We start from the raw sequence: 16,076 nt of genomic DNA, 5'->3' as shown, positions 1-16,076 counted from the left end.
CCAGAATGAGCATCAAAAGAGGGTCCAGTAATCCCCCCCCTCACGTTAGAACCAGTCACATTCTACATCCTCACCTCTGAAAAAAAATTTCAATCCCTTGCATACGTGAGGACGACAAAAATGCTTAGGTTTAGCTCCCTGGGCAATGCAACACCGGACAACACCAAAGAAGATTGCGCCAACATGCGGCTTGCAGGTTTTCACGTCACCGACAGTCATATAACTCTGTGCATTCACTCCACCATGGGGCAGGAAAAGGAGTAGATAAACTTTATTGGGACCAACCACTGCATTGGCACAAAACAAAAAATTCGAGGAGCAAAGATATCTGCATGCTTGGCACACACACGTTCTCTTTTTCGCAGTGGTTGCGAAAAATGTTTGAGCCGAAAGAAAAGGGGGTTGAACCTTCTTTAGCCCCTCTGCTCTGGCCCCAATGATCAGGAGTTGCATGGTCTTCAAGCCGTGACCTGACCGAGTTGTTCTCCCACTGGAAGGCACATGTGGATTGTGGCGGCATTCCAGTGCGAGGGATCCTGTCACGTCATGGCTGCCAAAAAAGTCTACAACCACCGTGCAGCTGCAAGCTGTGTCGCATTCCAGCTTGAAAACCTGGCAAAGCAAGGACACACATTTCTGCTTCACCCCCTCCCTCACCTCCTGTTTTTTTTCCCCTGGGGTCAAACTGTAATTCTCGGCACTTCTTACACAGCTGCTTTACGAAAATGGCTAGGGTTCCAATGGGAACAAAAGAAAACGCATTTTTCACCATAACTTCACTCGCATCTACGGCAAAACAAGGGCATTTAACTCATCAGCGCTTCCTAGGGCCATATCAGTGAGGAACGCTCTTCCCGACTGCATCACTTCTATCACCCATTCGGCTTCATTTCGTGAACGTGCGTGTAATCCTTTTTCATAGCACTAAAATCGCTTTCACTGATGTTTGCCCAGCTCTGCCAATTTACCTAGATTCCCGCGTTTGTTTCTTCAATTTTTGTTGTAATCACACTGGTATTGCATTTTGTGTTGGTATTGGCCTTTGTAAGCCTGGAAATATATATTCTTAGAGTGTGCATGTGTGCATTGTACACCTAGGACTTGCAATTTTATTTTTTCACTGTGTGTTGCCTCTGATGCACCTGTCAGTTTTTTTCCCAGTTTTCTGCATATCAGCAAGCCTTTCCGTTATATTTTCTTTTGAGGGCAAGTTGCTACACCTGTTCAGTCGCTTCTATTTCAGTTATCATTCTGTATTACTTTGTGTATTTTGTTGCTTTTGTTGATGACCGCCCTGTTATTTGCAGTTTCTACCCCCATTACTCAATGCTCTCCTTGACCCTGTAAGGTACCATAAATTAAATAAATTACACCCAGTCCAGCACTAAACGCTAATGTCCAAAATGGATCCCACCGTAACTAACTGCTCCAAGTACAACCTCTCCGTTATACTGCCCCGAAATCGAAACTAGGAGCTTTCTGGAAACTGTAGGGAAGAGCTCTGGCGAACCAGCAAAAGCAACCACGATGAGACATTCACAGCACTCGGCACCACTCTCGCTCAAAACCCGGCAGAGTGCCCCTCCTGGACAGAAGGATGGAGTCAAAGTGCCGCCTCGGCAAGCCTTCCCGGTACTATTCAGAACGGCCGGCCCGCAGCGACAACTGTTTCGGCCTCTTGTTGAGTGGCCGTTTTCATGAAGAGGTGAACAGGACTGGCACGCTACTTCTGAAGCATACAGCCCACGCTGTGCCGCTTTGATAGGCGATCATTCTCTCCACTACCTAGCATCTAGCAGTTACTTAAAAGAGCAGTCTCAAAATACAAACCTCTTTCAAGAATACTCAATATTTTGGCCATATGGGATGGTCTGCACTTCCAGTGGGTGCTTTAAATAATCCATTTTACGGAAACATTTGCTTGCGAATGAGTCGAGACTGTGCAAAATCGTATTTTGAAAAGTTGCTGTTGAGCAGGTATTTTAAGAACTGATGTAGGACAAATTTGCTCATTTTCTTACTGTACTGCAGCCCAGTCAGATGCTTTCGAGTAAAAGCTCGATTATTCGATGAACAAACTCCAAAAATGCCTCGTTCCATCAATCTGACCTTCAGGCTCAGCCAAGGTCAAGCCAGCGCCTCGTACGGTTGCACAGTGAAAGCATTCGTTCCAAAAGGAGGGGTGTGGAGAGGGGGATAAGAGGGCAAGAGCGAGGGCACGTGCCATCAACGTGTGCGCATTCACTGTGTGTTCCACGTGCAAAAACCGAACCATCGCAACATAAACTTTGCCCCCCCCCCTGCACGTTCCCTGTACGTTTGCTCCACCGCTGCCAAGCAGCGTCTGTCGCCTGTGGATGCTGTAGTTCCTGCTACAACAGCGGCTGTCTGGCAGCCACTTTGCCAGAACCAAGCTACCACTTCGCACACTCGGTTTAACTGTGTTCAACCATGGCAAACGTTCTTGTAGCCCACATCCACACGAGGAACAGCCAGACTGAACTTTGCGGTGTACCGTAGCATGTGCCTTGCACAACCAGTCACCCTGCTGGGACAGTCTCCCACTTCAAGGCGAGAGAGTCACCCTGTGCGTAACCGCAAAGCTGTGGCACCGCAAGAGTGCCTTGGTGTGTGCAACAAGGACCTAATTTCCAGTGAAATGTCATAAAGACAAATCAAGAAATACCGTCACTCCCTGCCAGATTGTGCCAAGCTGAGGGGGACATCAACCCCCCCCCCCCCCTGCTGGCAACCCCGTGGCTACAGCACCCCGCAGCTGCAGTGGTCGCACAATATGGAGGAACAACTCTAAAGAGGTCTATGCACTTCAGAAACGTCACTGGAACTAGTGTCCACAAATCGCAAGTTACAGCACCCCGTCACCTGAGAGCTTGATCATTCTTAACTAGGCTACATGTGTTCTGGCTGCGTCTTGAGTGGGCGTTATAACGTGGAAAAAGATTTCTTTTAACATTTATTATTTTATGTAAAAAATGCAGTCGACAGTAACTTGGAGAGAAGAATTTTGTCAAAATTTAAGCACTGGCTGCAGTAGATCGGTGCACAAGCCCACAGCTTTGTGAAACACACAGACACAAGTCCAACACTCACAAGGCCGCACAGCATCGTCTCTGTGCTCCCCTCCACCACAGAGGTCGTGCACACGCAATGAACTTCACTGCGCTACTGCTTGTCCCCCATCACGGTCATGCACAGGGATCTTTGCTACATCAGCCTCAGAAGCATAAAGAACAGAAGGGCGTTTAACAAGACAAGTGCCCCCGCGTGGACTGATTAGTACGGGCCATGAAACAATTCTGTGCGCGTGGGTGTTGCCCTTGGTCATCCTCTTTGGTCATCCGATGATGCACGCACCACTCATACAGACCAGGGTGTTGACTTTTGACCACACAAACGCAGCGACGACTGGGACCAGTGTATTGAAACTGGTTTGCCAGCAATGTGCACCTGCCAACGACCGAGCTGGCTCAGTGCCAAGCCTGTGTGGGGCCACATTCTGATGCACGCTCACTGTGGCCCCTGTCGATGTGCACCACAGTGTTCACTCATTCTCCAGACCGCACTGCACATCATCCAAGGCACCACGGCTGAACAAACTTATGATACCTAGCTAGCTTGGTATCTTTCATACAAGTTTTTCCATTGCATTACTCAAACAGTGCTTATGTGGCCAGACAATATTTTAGGAATGAATTGTAGTGTACAGGGGAAAAATTGATAATCATATGGGAGGATAGAATCCCCACAAAACACCTCACCCGGTGGTGTAGCAGTGCCAACGATGACCTCCTCGTGACCGAATTGGCTGCCACCGGGCCGTGTTCCAGTGGGAAGAAGAGGATTCGGCAGCATTCTGATCAGGTGAGTGTTTATTCCCCACTTGTGCCCACCGAGTGCTCCCGTCAAACAATACATGGCCAGGCGTAACTGAAGACAGCCCACCGACACACACACATACCGTTATGCATTCTTGACGTGGACACTGGTGACGTCACAAAATACGACATTTCTAATTCACCATTTGAAACAACTAACCGTGCAAATAAAAAAAAAAACTGCTTTGCAACACCGACTAGCCTTGCAAGTAGCAACCAGTGAAACTACTCTGCAATTTGTTCTAGTTGACCAGGTAAAAGCTAAAATTCCCTGAAAACAGACCACTTCCTTCATATGCTCGCAGCCCGGTGAAGCCGCTGCTGTCTCACAAGTACAAGTGCCACGAATACAATATGAAAAAAGTACACAGCTTGCAAATGGGGGTAAGCCCAACTGCGGCCATCAGCACTCCCCGCACACAGTCCTGGGCCCAAGGTTCTTTTGTCTTTGTGCACAGGCCCGCGAAGCTGTCCACGGTACCACCGGTCGAGGGAAACTCGTCCTGCTGCTCTGCTTCCTACTCGGGACACAACAGCAGACGAGAAAAGGCAAGGCCTGAACAGAGAGAGGACTGTGTGTTCCGAACGTGCCCCAGCGAGATGAGGCTACTGCTGATGCTGCATCAGCACACTTGAGGTTAGCTTGACAGGGAGCCCCTTGTGCTGTAGCAGGCGTCGATGTAGGCGTGGGCCAGCTCTTCGACCACGGACCGATCAGGGATACTCTGGGCCAAGCCGTAGATGGCCGCCTGCCGAGAGAAGTGGTCGGGCAAGCAGTGGGTCACTAGTTTCCCCCTCCTTCACAAGGGCAATGAAGGCTACCGCATATTGCCACGTATAAGACAGCCTTCATTTTTACGAAACGACTATAAAAAATTAAGGGGGTTGATTTATACGCGGAGTCAACCAACATGTAGAGTCGTCTCTGCCGTCCGAGTAAATTCAAATTTGCTGCCGGCTCACATGTCATTTCTGGAGTCGGCTAGAGCCATACACAGGGCCGTATTAGGGGGAGGCTACAGGGACTGCAGCCCCGGGCCCCCAGCTGTCAGGGCTCGACCATATGAACAAAAAAGAGTCTTGAGTGTGCTTGCTGCTTGCATCGAAAGTTGATGGCAGGAGCTTCAAGCTCACCCGCCACGGTGGCTCAGTGGCTAAGGCGTTGTGCTGCTGAGCACGAGGTCGCGGGTTCGATCCTCGGCCGCGGTGGCCGCTTCTCTGATGGAGGCGAAAAGCAAAAAGGCCCGTGTGACGAGATTTCGGCGCACGTTAAAGATCCCCAGGTGGTTAAAATTAATCCGGAGCCCTCCACTACGGTGCATCTCATTGCCTGCGTTGTGTCGGCGCGTTAAACCCTACAACCAATCAATTAAACAGGAGCTTCAACCTCCCCTTCACACCGAGGCTCACTCGTCACATGTGGGGAGGAGTGGGGGGTCCCACACGTTCTGGCTGACAACCTTCGAGTCAATGTCAATTCAATTTAGTTATTCCTACTCAGAAACCACTGAACATATTTTATTAGAACGTGTGGCCTACTTGGCACCAAGATCCCGTTTTTTTGCAGATATTGAACGTTTAGATCAAGGGTCGGTAACTCTGAACACTATCCTAGGACCATGGACTTGCCCCTCATAGCAGCATCAGGCTCTAAAAAAAGTTTGTTTTCTTATTTGTAGGACACTGGTCACATTTTAAAATTGTGAATTCTGTGACACAATCTGAAAATAATCTGCCAAGCACGTCAAGCCACGCCAGTGTTTTTGTTTTTTTTTTCTGCCCACCTCTTTTCAGGGCCTCCCCGACACCTAGCAGAGCAGCATGTAGGTGATTGCAAATGCCGGCAAAACTCTGCCTTTCCAATAAAGAGCCTTCTCTCTCTCTCCCTCTCTCCTCCGCCTTGTTTTCCCGAGGTTTGCTCCGGTCTTTTTCGGCACAGGTCATTTCGTTAGCCTTTTCGGTACACGGAGATCTAACTACGCGGACGTTTCGGCGCGTGCACGTATCGGTATAAGAAAGGGTCAGGCATGCAAATAATGAAATAATTTCTGAAGAACATTGTAAACTGTTTGAAGCTGAGGGACGTTAAATGTAATTATTGACTACTTAAGCACTGCCCTATGGGCTCAGATATCTGTGTACACAGTTTCTGCCAGAAATTTCAGTGTATAGCACTTGACAAGCAAGTTCATTGCGATGATGACCTGTTCCATAAAGCTAGTGAATTAGTTGAATCGCATAAGAGTGATTGATATATTGACTCGATATTTCTCGCTGAAGTGGTTCAGTTTGTTTGCACTACCTGAAGTGTTGCACTTTCCAAGACACAATCGCGAGTGATATTCTCAAAATGACAATGCAAAAGATATTGTTTCCATTGCTGTTAGTTTATACCTAACTCTTCCTGTAAGAAACGAGCAGACTCAACACTGAGTGAGTGAGTGATTCAGTGATTGGGTGAGTGAGTGGGTGAGTGATTGAGTGAGTGATCGAGTGAGTGGGTGATTGAGTAAGTGATCGAGTGAGTGGGTGATTGAGTGAGTGATCGAGTGAGTGGGTGATTGAGTGAGTGAGCGAGTGACTGAGTGAGTGAGTCAGTGAGCGAGCGAGTGGGTGAGCGAGCAGGTGAGCGAGCGAGCGGGTGGGTGAGCGAGCGGTGGGTGAGCGAGTGGGTGGGTGGGTGAGCGAGCGAGTGGGTGAGCGAGTTAGCAAACGGGCAGAGCTACCCTTGCGAGATGGGCCGGCAATTGCTTCACTGGAGTGACACCTTTTAAAACTATTCGTGGCAAATCACCAAGAGTCACAAAGGTTAGTGTCCTTCAAAAAGTTCAGGAGAAGGGGCTGGATGTCTCGCCTAGTGATCATGCCCTCATGGGAATAGGATATCGCGCCAAAGGAGGAATGAGGGACGGCTCTCCTTCAAAGTTCTTTAAATAAAGCTGGGTGCTCCATAGCATGCACCGGAGCACATCTTTTGAAATCTGTTATTAATTAATGCTGCTTGGGCTCCCCTATCGTCAAGTTGAAATCTTTATCCATCATGTCGATCGAAAGAGACCTAGTCTGACATGACTCCTTTCCTTTATTGTATAGAACGTAACTGTTTATTGAAAAGTGAAACCACTGTAAGTGATTCTGGGTACATTTTATTGGAGCTGTAGGACGGGACACAAGAAAATGCCTGGGACGAATGCAAGACTTCAGCTGATTTTTTTTAAGTGAAAGCTTTCTTAGTGGGATCGATGGTGGTCTGTCCAAAAACTAACGCATTTCCCAATAGACCGGTTGGTCGATTGAAAAGCTTTGATAAGATCTCTGGACACAAGGTGCGTGCGTGAAACCGGGCTTGCATTGTGTCGAAACGGTCACTTGAAAATCCCGAAAAAGGGATGCTTCTAGATAAGACAGTATACCGATCATGAAGAAGGAGTACGATAGCCTACCTTTATTGCATAAACCACGCATCGGTATACATTCAGATAGTTCATAGAAGCGTTCACTTAGTGCGCGAAAAATCGTTGCATGGCTTCGTTCTTCGCTCGCAATTTGGGTCTTTGGAGGTTCAACGATCGATTGGACGCACTTTCAGCAAAAGTTGGAGGCCCGTTTAGCTTTCGTGTTTCCCTCAACTTTCTTTAGGAAGACGTGGCAAAGTTTTTTACTAGACACACACATACGTTACCATGTCGGCACGGGCGCCAAAAGGAGGAGAAAAAACCCCGAAACATAAGACGAGAGAAGCCTCATTCATTTTATACGTGTGTGCGTGAATCTGCGATTTAGGAACCATACCTCTGTTCTGGACAATGCCACAGAAGGGGTGCTGACACAGCCATTGCCTTCTTCGCCAATGTGAAATGCCTCAAAGATTTCTCGTTGGCGTTCGCTTCTTGATCTGCGCAAAACCAGTGTATTTTTGTATGCAGCAGTGCACTTCCACCTGCGGCAATGGTCAGCATATGGTTATTTGAGGTTGTGCAGCCGAACGACTCGCGAGGTCATTCGGCTTAAACCCGCACCTCTGTGGTGCAGCCTCTGCAGGCTGTCTGAGCAACACATGTTGCGACTCCATTCATAGCGTAATCTCGAGGCACCACTCCGTGTGGATGCAGAGGCCGCCAGGTCAGCCCGACCCCAGTGGCTCCCTTCGAGCTGCGGAATCAGCAGGCCTAGGTGGTATGAGGAGCTCAGCTCCTCAGGCGTGGACGCCAGACGAAGCAACAACAACGCCCGTTTCCTTTCGGGACGACGAAAGCTGCCTCCACTTCAAAACACATCCTGCGTGCGGCCCCTTCTATGCCGCCTTGGAAACGCACCTCCGGGACAGTAAGCTGTTTGTCCCCGTAGGCACTTTTCGCTTTGGAATGAGCCGGCGGCGGGCGCAGAACAAAGGGCGTCCCACAGATCTGGCGGCCCGCAAACCCCCAAAGGAGCACAGGAAAAACAGTGGACGCAACAGACATGTTGAGGACTCGAAAGCGAGAGGTCGACCCAGACTCGCCTCTGTCCTAGATCACAAATCCAGGCTTAATTAGGTGGATGACAAACTTTCCTTCACAGAAAGCTTACTCCACCCTCCACCTTGGGGGTTTCCCCTAAATCTGGTTGATTAACTCTCCACACCTGCTGCACAGGGGTCTTGAAGATCCCGTGAGCAGATACGAGTGCGTTGCATGTGTGTGCTCTATCCGTAGACGAGCAAAGGCGACTTCTGTGTGTCTGTTGCATGTGTCGGTGGTGTATGGTCCCAAGTGTGGTTTTATTAGTCTGTCTGTTCACTCCAGTGTATTTGCCATGTTTTGCAAAGGTGTTGTCTGATATGTGGCTTGACGTCAGTGTAGGGTACGGGTGTTACGTCAACTGTGTCTTGCAGTGCAGCACCGGCAGCCATTTTATCAGCAACCTCATTACCGGCGATTCCGGAGTGGCCTGGAATCCAGCATATAGTTATTTCCAGGTTTGAGGTATATGCAGATATAATGGCCTTAAAAACAAGATTAATTCCATAGTTTTAGACTGCTTCCTAGATGACAAAGCATGTACAACAGTAAGGGAGTCCGTGTACATGATAGACTGGTATTTGGTGTTGAATAATGTGCTGTAAAATCATTAATATGGCGTATGCTTCTGCAGTGAAAATACTGTAATGGACATTCATCATTTTACACACCCGAATGTTCTCTCCATTTTCAGCACGAGACACAGCGGTAGCAGTCTTTGATGCATCGCTGTAAAATTCTGCACATCGGTGTTTGTCCTGTAAAAACAAGAAATGTTGCAGAATCGCAAGTCTTGGTGCCCTATTTTTATCAAGTTGCCTAAACGACAGATTGCGCAACACAGGGCGAAGATTCCAAGGTGGCATAAAATTAATGATGGGTGTCTTGTGTATGTCTAAAAAGGGGACCTTAAGCTCAGAAGCTTAAGGTCCCCTAAGTGAGAAAGGCAAAGAACAGATGGTTATAGCCACAGCCATGATTTTTGAGGCATACAGCAAGTCCATGTATGTCCTCTGATGATGCAGGGACCACTTATTGCACTCGACGTAGAGGCTCTGGACTGGGCTAGTGCGAAAAGTGGCACACGCAAGGTGAAGCCCCAGATGCAGCACTGGGTCGAGCATTTTTAGTGCGGTTTTTGTTGCAGACCTCTAAACGACACTTCCATAGTCCAATCGAGACCTCACTAGGCTGGTAAAAATATGTAACAGGGGTTGCTTCTCCGTTCAATAGGACTGACCGAATTTTAAGAATGTTGATTGCTTTTAGACATTTGTTTTAGTTGTTTAATGTGAGGGATTAACATGTTTTTCATCCAAAATTACACCTATAAACTTTTCTTCCTTTTTGAGAGGAATCAAAACATTATTAAGGGTAATGTCTGGGTCCGGATGGATTCCACGCTTCCTGGAGAACACAACACAAGTACTTTTTTCTGGGTTAAGCTTAAAACCATTCATGTGTGCCCAGCTGGCAAGTTTTTTCACTCCAAGCTGGACTTGACGTTCACAGATGGACTTGTTAAATGATTTAAGGACATCGTCAACATACATAGAGTAAGAAATTGTAGGTGACAATGCCTTACCAAGAGAGTTCATTTTAACTATAAACAGAGTGCAGCTAAGAACTCCACCTTGCGGCACGCCGTTCTCTTGCACATGAACCCTTGACAGTGCATTACCAACTCTAACACGAAACGTTTGTTCAGACATGTAACTAGCAAGGGTGTTTAAGATACAGCCCGAAACACTGAATGACTTCATGTCACTCAGGATTTCGTAATGCCAAGCGGTGTCATACGCCTTCTCAAGGTCGAAAAACACCGTTGCATGAAACTGTTCAAGTGAATGCATCCTTTATGTACGATTCAAGGGCGACGAGTTGGACGTTCGTGGATCGCCCTGCTCTGAAGCCAGCCTGGCAGCTCTCGAGAAGACTATTGTACTGAAGAAAGTACACGAGTCTCCTGTTTATCATCTTCTCAAAGAGCTTGCACAGGCAGCTTGTGAGGGCGATGGGTCGATAACTGGCAGGAGAGGTTGGGTCCTTGCCCGCCTTCAGGAAAGCCACAACTATGGCCTCCCTCCAAGATTTTGGAATGTGCCCGGAAAGCCACATTCTGTTGTGAAGGTGTGTAGAAGTGTTTCAAGTGTGTCTGCGTGTAGGTGTTGTAACATTGTGTGTGTAATGTCTGCACCTAAAGCTGAAGGCTTACAAGTGCCGAGAGCCATTTTCAGTTCATAAAGCAGAAAGGGAGAGTTAAAGAAGATGTTAGACTTATTACCATCATGCAAGACTTCTTCTCAGAGGATGTTTTGTGTTGCATGAATGTGTTAGTGTTGTGTGCTGAACCGGACACGTGTTGGAAGTGTTGTACAAGTGTGTTAGCCTGGTCTTCCACTGCGTCCCCTGTTGTACTAATCAGGGGCAGGCTGTGTGTCTGATGTCCTTTGAGTTTTCGTATACGTGTCCATACGTGTGTGTGGGTGTTTGAGTTTATGGATGCCAAGAAGGTGCGCCAACTATCTCGTTTTGCACCACGGTGCACACGTTTTCCAAACGCCTTTGCCCGTTTGAACAAAAGGAGGTTATCTGATGTGGGGTACCGGCAAAGGACACCCCACGCCTTGTTCTGGGCCTCTCGCGCCCACCTACAGTCCTCATTCCACCACGGCCTCCTCTGGTTGCGCAGGGCACCAGAGGCGTGGGGAATGGACTTTTCGGCAGCGTCGAGGATGTGCAGCGTGAGGGGGTGGGTTGCCTCTTCAACGTGTAGGTGTCCTATGGACGTGCAGTCTAGTTTGGATGTCTCTGTAAATGGATTCCAGTTTGCTCTTGCTTCATTGAACCTGTTCTGGGAAGATGGACTGCGTGGGCCTTTACCTATACAGTAAAATCTCAATGATACAAATCTCGTGGGACAAAATATTCATATCCGGAATTCGTATGAACCCACACAGACCAAAAAATTGAGCATCAATTTTTTTTTTTTTTTTTCCTACTTTCGTTTGCTCGTTTGGCAGTCGGGCGCCTTGCCAGCTCGTTCGTATCATCCGCCGGGCCGTGCAGGTCCGTTCATAAGAGCCAAAATTTTTCCCATTGCAAAGAATGCAATTTCGCCAGGACTTATCAGAAATTCACATCGTCCTGAAATTCGTATCATCCAGAATCGTATCATCAAGACTCCACTGTATATGTTATTGGTCACTACCGTAAGGGTCAGTGCCCACACCCCACTCGAGACAAGGAAAGAGAACTGTGGAACCATTAGCCAAGTCAAGGAGTGAATAAGTGTTGTGTCCTATATTATAGTATGTTGGCTGTTTCTTATTAAAAAGGCATGCTCCCGAGGATGTTAAGAATTTTTCAATGAGGCGACTATGGGCATCGTGCGGGAAGAGCCCCAAAGAAAATTATATGCATTCAGGTCGCCTACGAGGATGAAGGGTTCCGGAAGCTAATCTATAAGTGTCTGGAAGTCGTAGTTGGCTAGCTGGAAATCAGGAGGAATGCAAAGGGAGCATACTGTAATAATTAACCTATTAAATATTATTGAACGAATGGCAACAGCCTCAAGGATGGTCTGTAGTTGGTAGTGTGGGACGCTAAGGATTTTCGGGCAATGATGGCCACACCAACTGAGGATGTACCACCACCATCCCTGTCCTTTCTAAATACCATGCAACTATTTAAGAAATTTGTGTGCTCAGAGTTTAAATGTGTTCTGGTTGGCATGCAATAACTCAGACATCATCAAGATTTTTAAGGAACCCTCTGCAGTTCCACTGCATGATATTTTCTGTTCGCATTATAGATATTTAGGAGCTACTGGAGTGTGTGTGTGTGTGTGTATTCATGTGTTGTCTTTTGGTGCTTGTACTCTCGGAGGGGGCTTTTGGGGCCTTTTTGTTGGCTTGGACGCCGGAGGCCGTTCCTTGCGCTGCGTTGCAGGCAAGAACGGCCTAACATCTATCTCGTCGTCAGATATTTAGGGGGAGTGCCCGACGGACCGGGCCCCCTAGACTTAGCACCCATGCGGGTGCCCTTTGTTTGAGCCACTACCGCCGCCGGCGTCGGGAGCGCCGCAGGCGGCACGGGCAGTGTGGCGAAAGTGGGAGCCGCTCCACATCCATCTCTTTGGCACCCTCAGGTGCACTAGGGGCCAGGGAAGGAGAGACTGAGGAAGCAGCATTGCTAAGCCACCACAACCGCAAAAGGCTGGCCCTGCGGCGTGGTGGTGGGTTGGGCTGCCTGAAGCAACCCGGGGGGGGGGGGGACCAAGTCCGCCTCGCGGTACTGTGTCCCTGCCTGCCAAACCCCCGTGCCTCTGGGAAGGTGATGTTCTCGGTGACCTTGATGTTGATGTTTTTTTCACGTTGAAATTTTTCCCACGTGCGGGGAGTGTGCCACGTGTGGTCCCCGGCAGTTCACACAAGTTAGGGTGTCAGATGGACAATTGTCAGTGGTGTGATCTTGTTCCGTGCATTTTGCACAGGTTGTTCGACCACGGCAAGAGTTTATACCGTGCCCAAACCGCTGACATTTGAAGCAGCGGCGTGGGTTAGGTATATACGGCCGGACTGAGCAATGAATGAACCCTGCGTTGATGAATTAGGGTAGTATTGACCGATCAGAAGTTAGGGTGAGGTGTTTGGTTGGAATCTTCGTTCTCTGCTCGTATTGTTATCCACTGAACTGCTGTTACATCCTGACCTCTAAGGCCTTCCAGCAGATCGGCTTCGGTTTCATTCATTAGATCAGGATAGGAGACCACCCCCTGAGAGTTGCTCAGGCTCCGGTGGGAAGTGATCAGACCCTGATGGCGAGATCAGCGATGCAGGTTTGAGTAAGAAGTTTATCGGCCTGTTCCTGGCAATTCACCTCCACAAGGATTTCACCAGTTCGTTGTTTTTCGGCTTTATATGTTTAGCCAATGACACCTTCAAGAAATTTGGAAATGAGAAACACAGGCTGTGACGCAAGAGGTTTTCACTGGTCGATTGATTCTATCACCAAGAAGGGAAAGTAGTTGTTCGGTTTAGGAAAAACTGAAGTTAGGAAGTGGTCGGAAAGAAAATTCGGTGCAGCCCCTTTTCGGGGGCCGATCATGTTTGGGAGAGGTTTAGAAAATACCATATGCTATATATTATAAAAGCAGGGGACGGAGGTACTTTCTCTTCTAACATTACCTTAAGTCAGAAAGGTCTTGAAGCTGCCCAACTCGTAAACAGCCAAGAAGCCCATCTGCCGGAGCTTGACCACAGCTCCCAACAGCCACCGTTTGTGGTTTCTGCCCTTCAACTTAAAACTCCTAGCCACGGTAGGATACAGCATGAGTATGGAGGCTCGGGGTCTGCGGTGTTGCCAATACCGGTTGATTGATTGTAGGGTCTAACGCACCGTTGCAACACAGGCGATGAGGCGCGCTGTAGTGGAGGACTCCAGATTAATTTTGATCACCAGGGGATCTTTACCATGCCCCGAAATCTCGTACACACGGGCGTTTTTGCTTTTCGCCTCCGACAGAAAGCGGCTGCCGCTGCCGGGAATCGAACCCGTGTGGTGTCGCCGATACCGTCACCATGACTACTCAAGGTGCCCCGCGCAGGGCTCCACAAGCTCAGCGCCAACACAGCGCAGCGTTAATGTGGAGAGGGATTCTGTATGCCGATGACAACAGGAATGTCACTGTAAAACAAGAATTTGGTGTCTCGGGGAAGTGTGTTCTGGGTGGCGGCAACAAAAAGACAAGATCTTTGCGTGCGCTGTTACGCATTGTCTATTTTGCTGGCCAAAACAGGGACAGTACCCTGCTGTCGCAGAGAAAGTTCTGGAGTGGGTCCACCCGCTACGAAGCAAAAGCCCGAGCATGTCGTACGAAAACATCCAGAAGAGATTGTGGGCCACCGCTAATGGCCTGAACATAGAGCGAAGCGACTTCAAAATATCGGATAAGTGGGTCACGATTTTCATGAAGCGGAACGGGCTTAGCCACAGACGTCACACACCGTTCTCAAAAGCTCCCCGAGACCTATGACGACAAGCTGCTCGAGTTTTGGCAGTGAATCGAGGACTGAGGAAGAGGCGAGGGTTCCTGCTCCGTCAGATCGCCAATGCCCACAATACGCCGGTCTGGTTCCATATGCCGAGCTGGAGAACCGTCGCTGAAGAGGTAGAGTTCACCTCTCGACTACCCACAACCAGCACAATTTTTTTGCAGTAGTGTTGTGCTGTACGTTGAAAAGGTCAAACTGTGCACATGGGACAGTACAGAGACAGAAGTGACAGGATTGTTCATCTTTTTCAATAAACTGTGAATCTGTGCTTGCCCTGTCACTTCTCTTTCTGTGTCCCATGCGTGTGCGCAGTTTGAAGTTTTCAGATGAAAAACCAACTAGCCCCTCAAGATGCTTTATTGTGCGTGCGACAGGTGCAGTGGACGTCTGAAGCCGGAGGAGCAAGGCGGGCGCATCAAGACGAGCCCCATGCGAGAGAGGGCTCAAATGCTCCCACACTTCTAAAGATCCACCAATGGATCTACCACTAGTGTGCAAAACACTTGGTCCCCTAGGGTGCACCTGCACAGGCATCTTAAATGTGGGATTTACGAAGGCCACTTCATGCATTATACTGAGCTGAAAGGGATGAGCTTAGAAAGAGCAGACTTCAAAACTGGCCCCGTGATAACAAACATGCGATAAAGCTCCACCTCGGTGTCAAGGAGTGCAGTGCTGGACAAGTTCATGCACATTAAAAAAAAGGAACAGTACAGGTTTAAAAAAAAAAAGCAACTCTGAGCATCCACTGCTCAGAACGTTCATAGCTGGGGCCCTACGACAGTATGTGGCTGGGCTTTCTTGTCTAGAGAGTGATGAGTGGGGCAGCCTGAGTGCGACCTCAGGACAGAAGCGGGGCACGACGAACACAGCTCACAAGGACTATTTTTTTTTAAATCTGTAAACAACCGATGGGAACATTATAGTTGCACCAAACTGGCCATCTAGTCTGACTTTGTATTTTTTCTAGCATGTTTAATTTCTGAGCGCTCGTGTTTGATAATTGCCTGATGGACTGTATTGTGCAGATTAAGGTGGACTTCCGAGCAAGTCGGTATTTTATTGCAGACGTGTAATCCCTCTACCACGCGGTCACAAATGCATAGGGCAGACATTGCGATGCTTGAACGTGCGCTTGCGCGAGCATCTGTGGAACGTGAAGAATGGGTGCACTAGGCAGCTCGGTGCACATTGCTGAAAATGCACGCCTCAATTTAACAAGACTCTAGTAATAGCAAAGCATAAAAACCAGCTTGCTAGAGAAATCGTTGGGGCGTTTGAAATACAGTGGAACCCCGCTGGCACATCCCCCGGACTTACGACGACCTGCTTCTTACGAAGGATCACCGCGGTCCCGGCAAACTCCCTGTGGAAACAATGCATTAAAAACCCCGATGATATGACGCTGTGGTGCCCACGGTCCGCTTCATACGATGGACCCTGGCACGGATAAATCGGCAGTTTTCCCATATTTTACACCGCTTCGCCACCTTGTCTCGACCTTTATTCTTAACCCCCATTTGACGCTGCTTGATGTGCAAAGGTCCACATGCAGGCGAGACCACTTGCTGAACCGACGCAAGCAGGCAGGCGGGTACTCGTGAGCGGGAGTTAACCTGCGACAG

At 48.6% G+C, this 16,076-nt stretch overlaps 1 protein-coding gene across 2 annotated transcripts in view; it reads right to left on the bottom strand.

Annotated features, from left to right (window-relative positions):
* Positions 1-3,872: 3,872 nt before the first annotated feature.
* Positions 3,873-16,076, bottom strand: part of LOC144180513 (sphingosine-1-phosphate lyase-like) — a 65,084-nt gene continuing 52,880 nt past the window's right edge. The window contains exons 13-14 of one of the 2 annotated variants that reach the window (XM_077708847.1): positions 9,067-9,153; positions 3,873-4,645 (exon numbers count right to left, since the gene is read on the bottom strand). In XM_077708847.1, the coding sequence (XP_077564973.1) occupies positions 4,535-4,645; positions 9,067-9,153 (198 nt within the window). In that variant the 3' untranslated portion in view covers positions 3,873-4,534. The remainder of the gene's footprint in view (positions 4,646-9,066; positions 9,154-16,076) is intronic. The other variant, XM_077708852.1, reaches the window with a different exon arrangement.

This window comes from Haemaphysalis longicornis, unplaced genomic scaffold (genome assembly GCF_048455015.1).
Source record: "Haemaphysalis longicornis isolate Haplotype H1 unplaced genomic scaffold, Haemaphysalis longicornis Haplotype H1 scaffold_1, whole genome shotgun sequence".
Classification (NCBI taxonomy): domain Eukaryota; kingdom Metazoa; phylum Arthropoda; class Arachnida; order Ixodida; family Ixodidae; genus Haemaphysalis; species Haemaphysalis longicornis.
The sequence above is the reverse complement of the archived record's forward strand: the minus strand, read 5'-3'. Positions and strand labels throughout refer to the sequence as shown.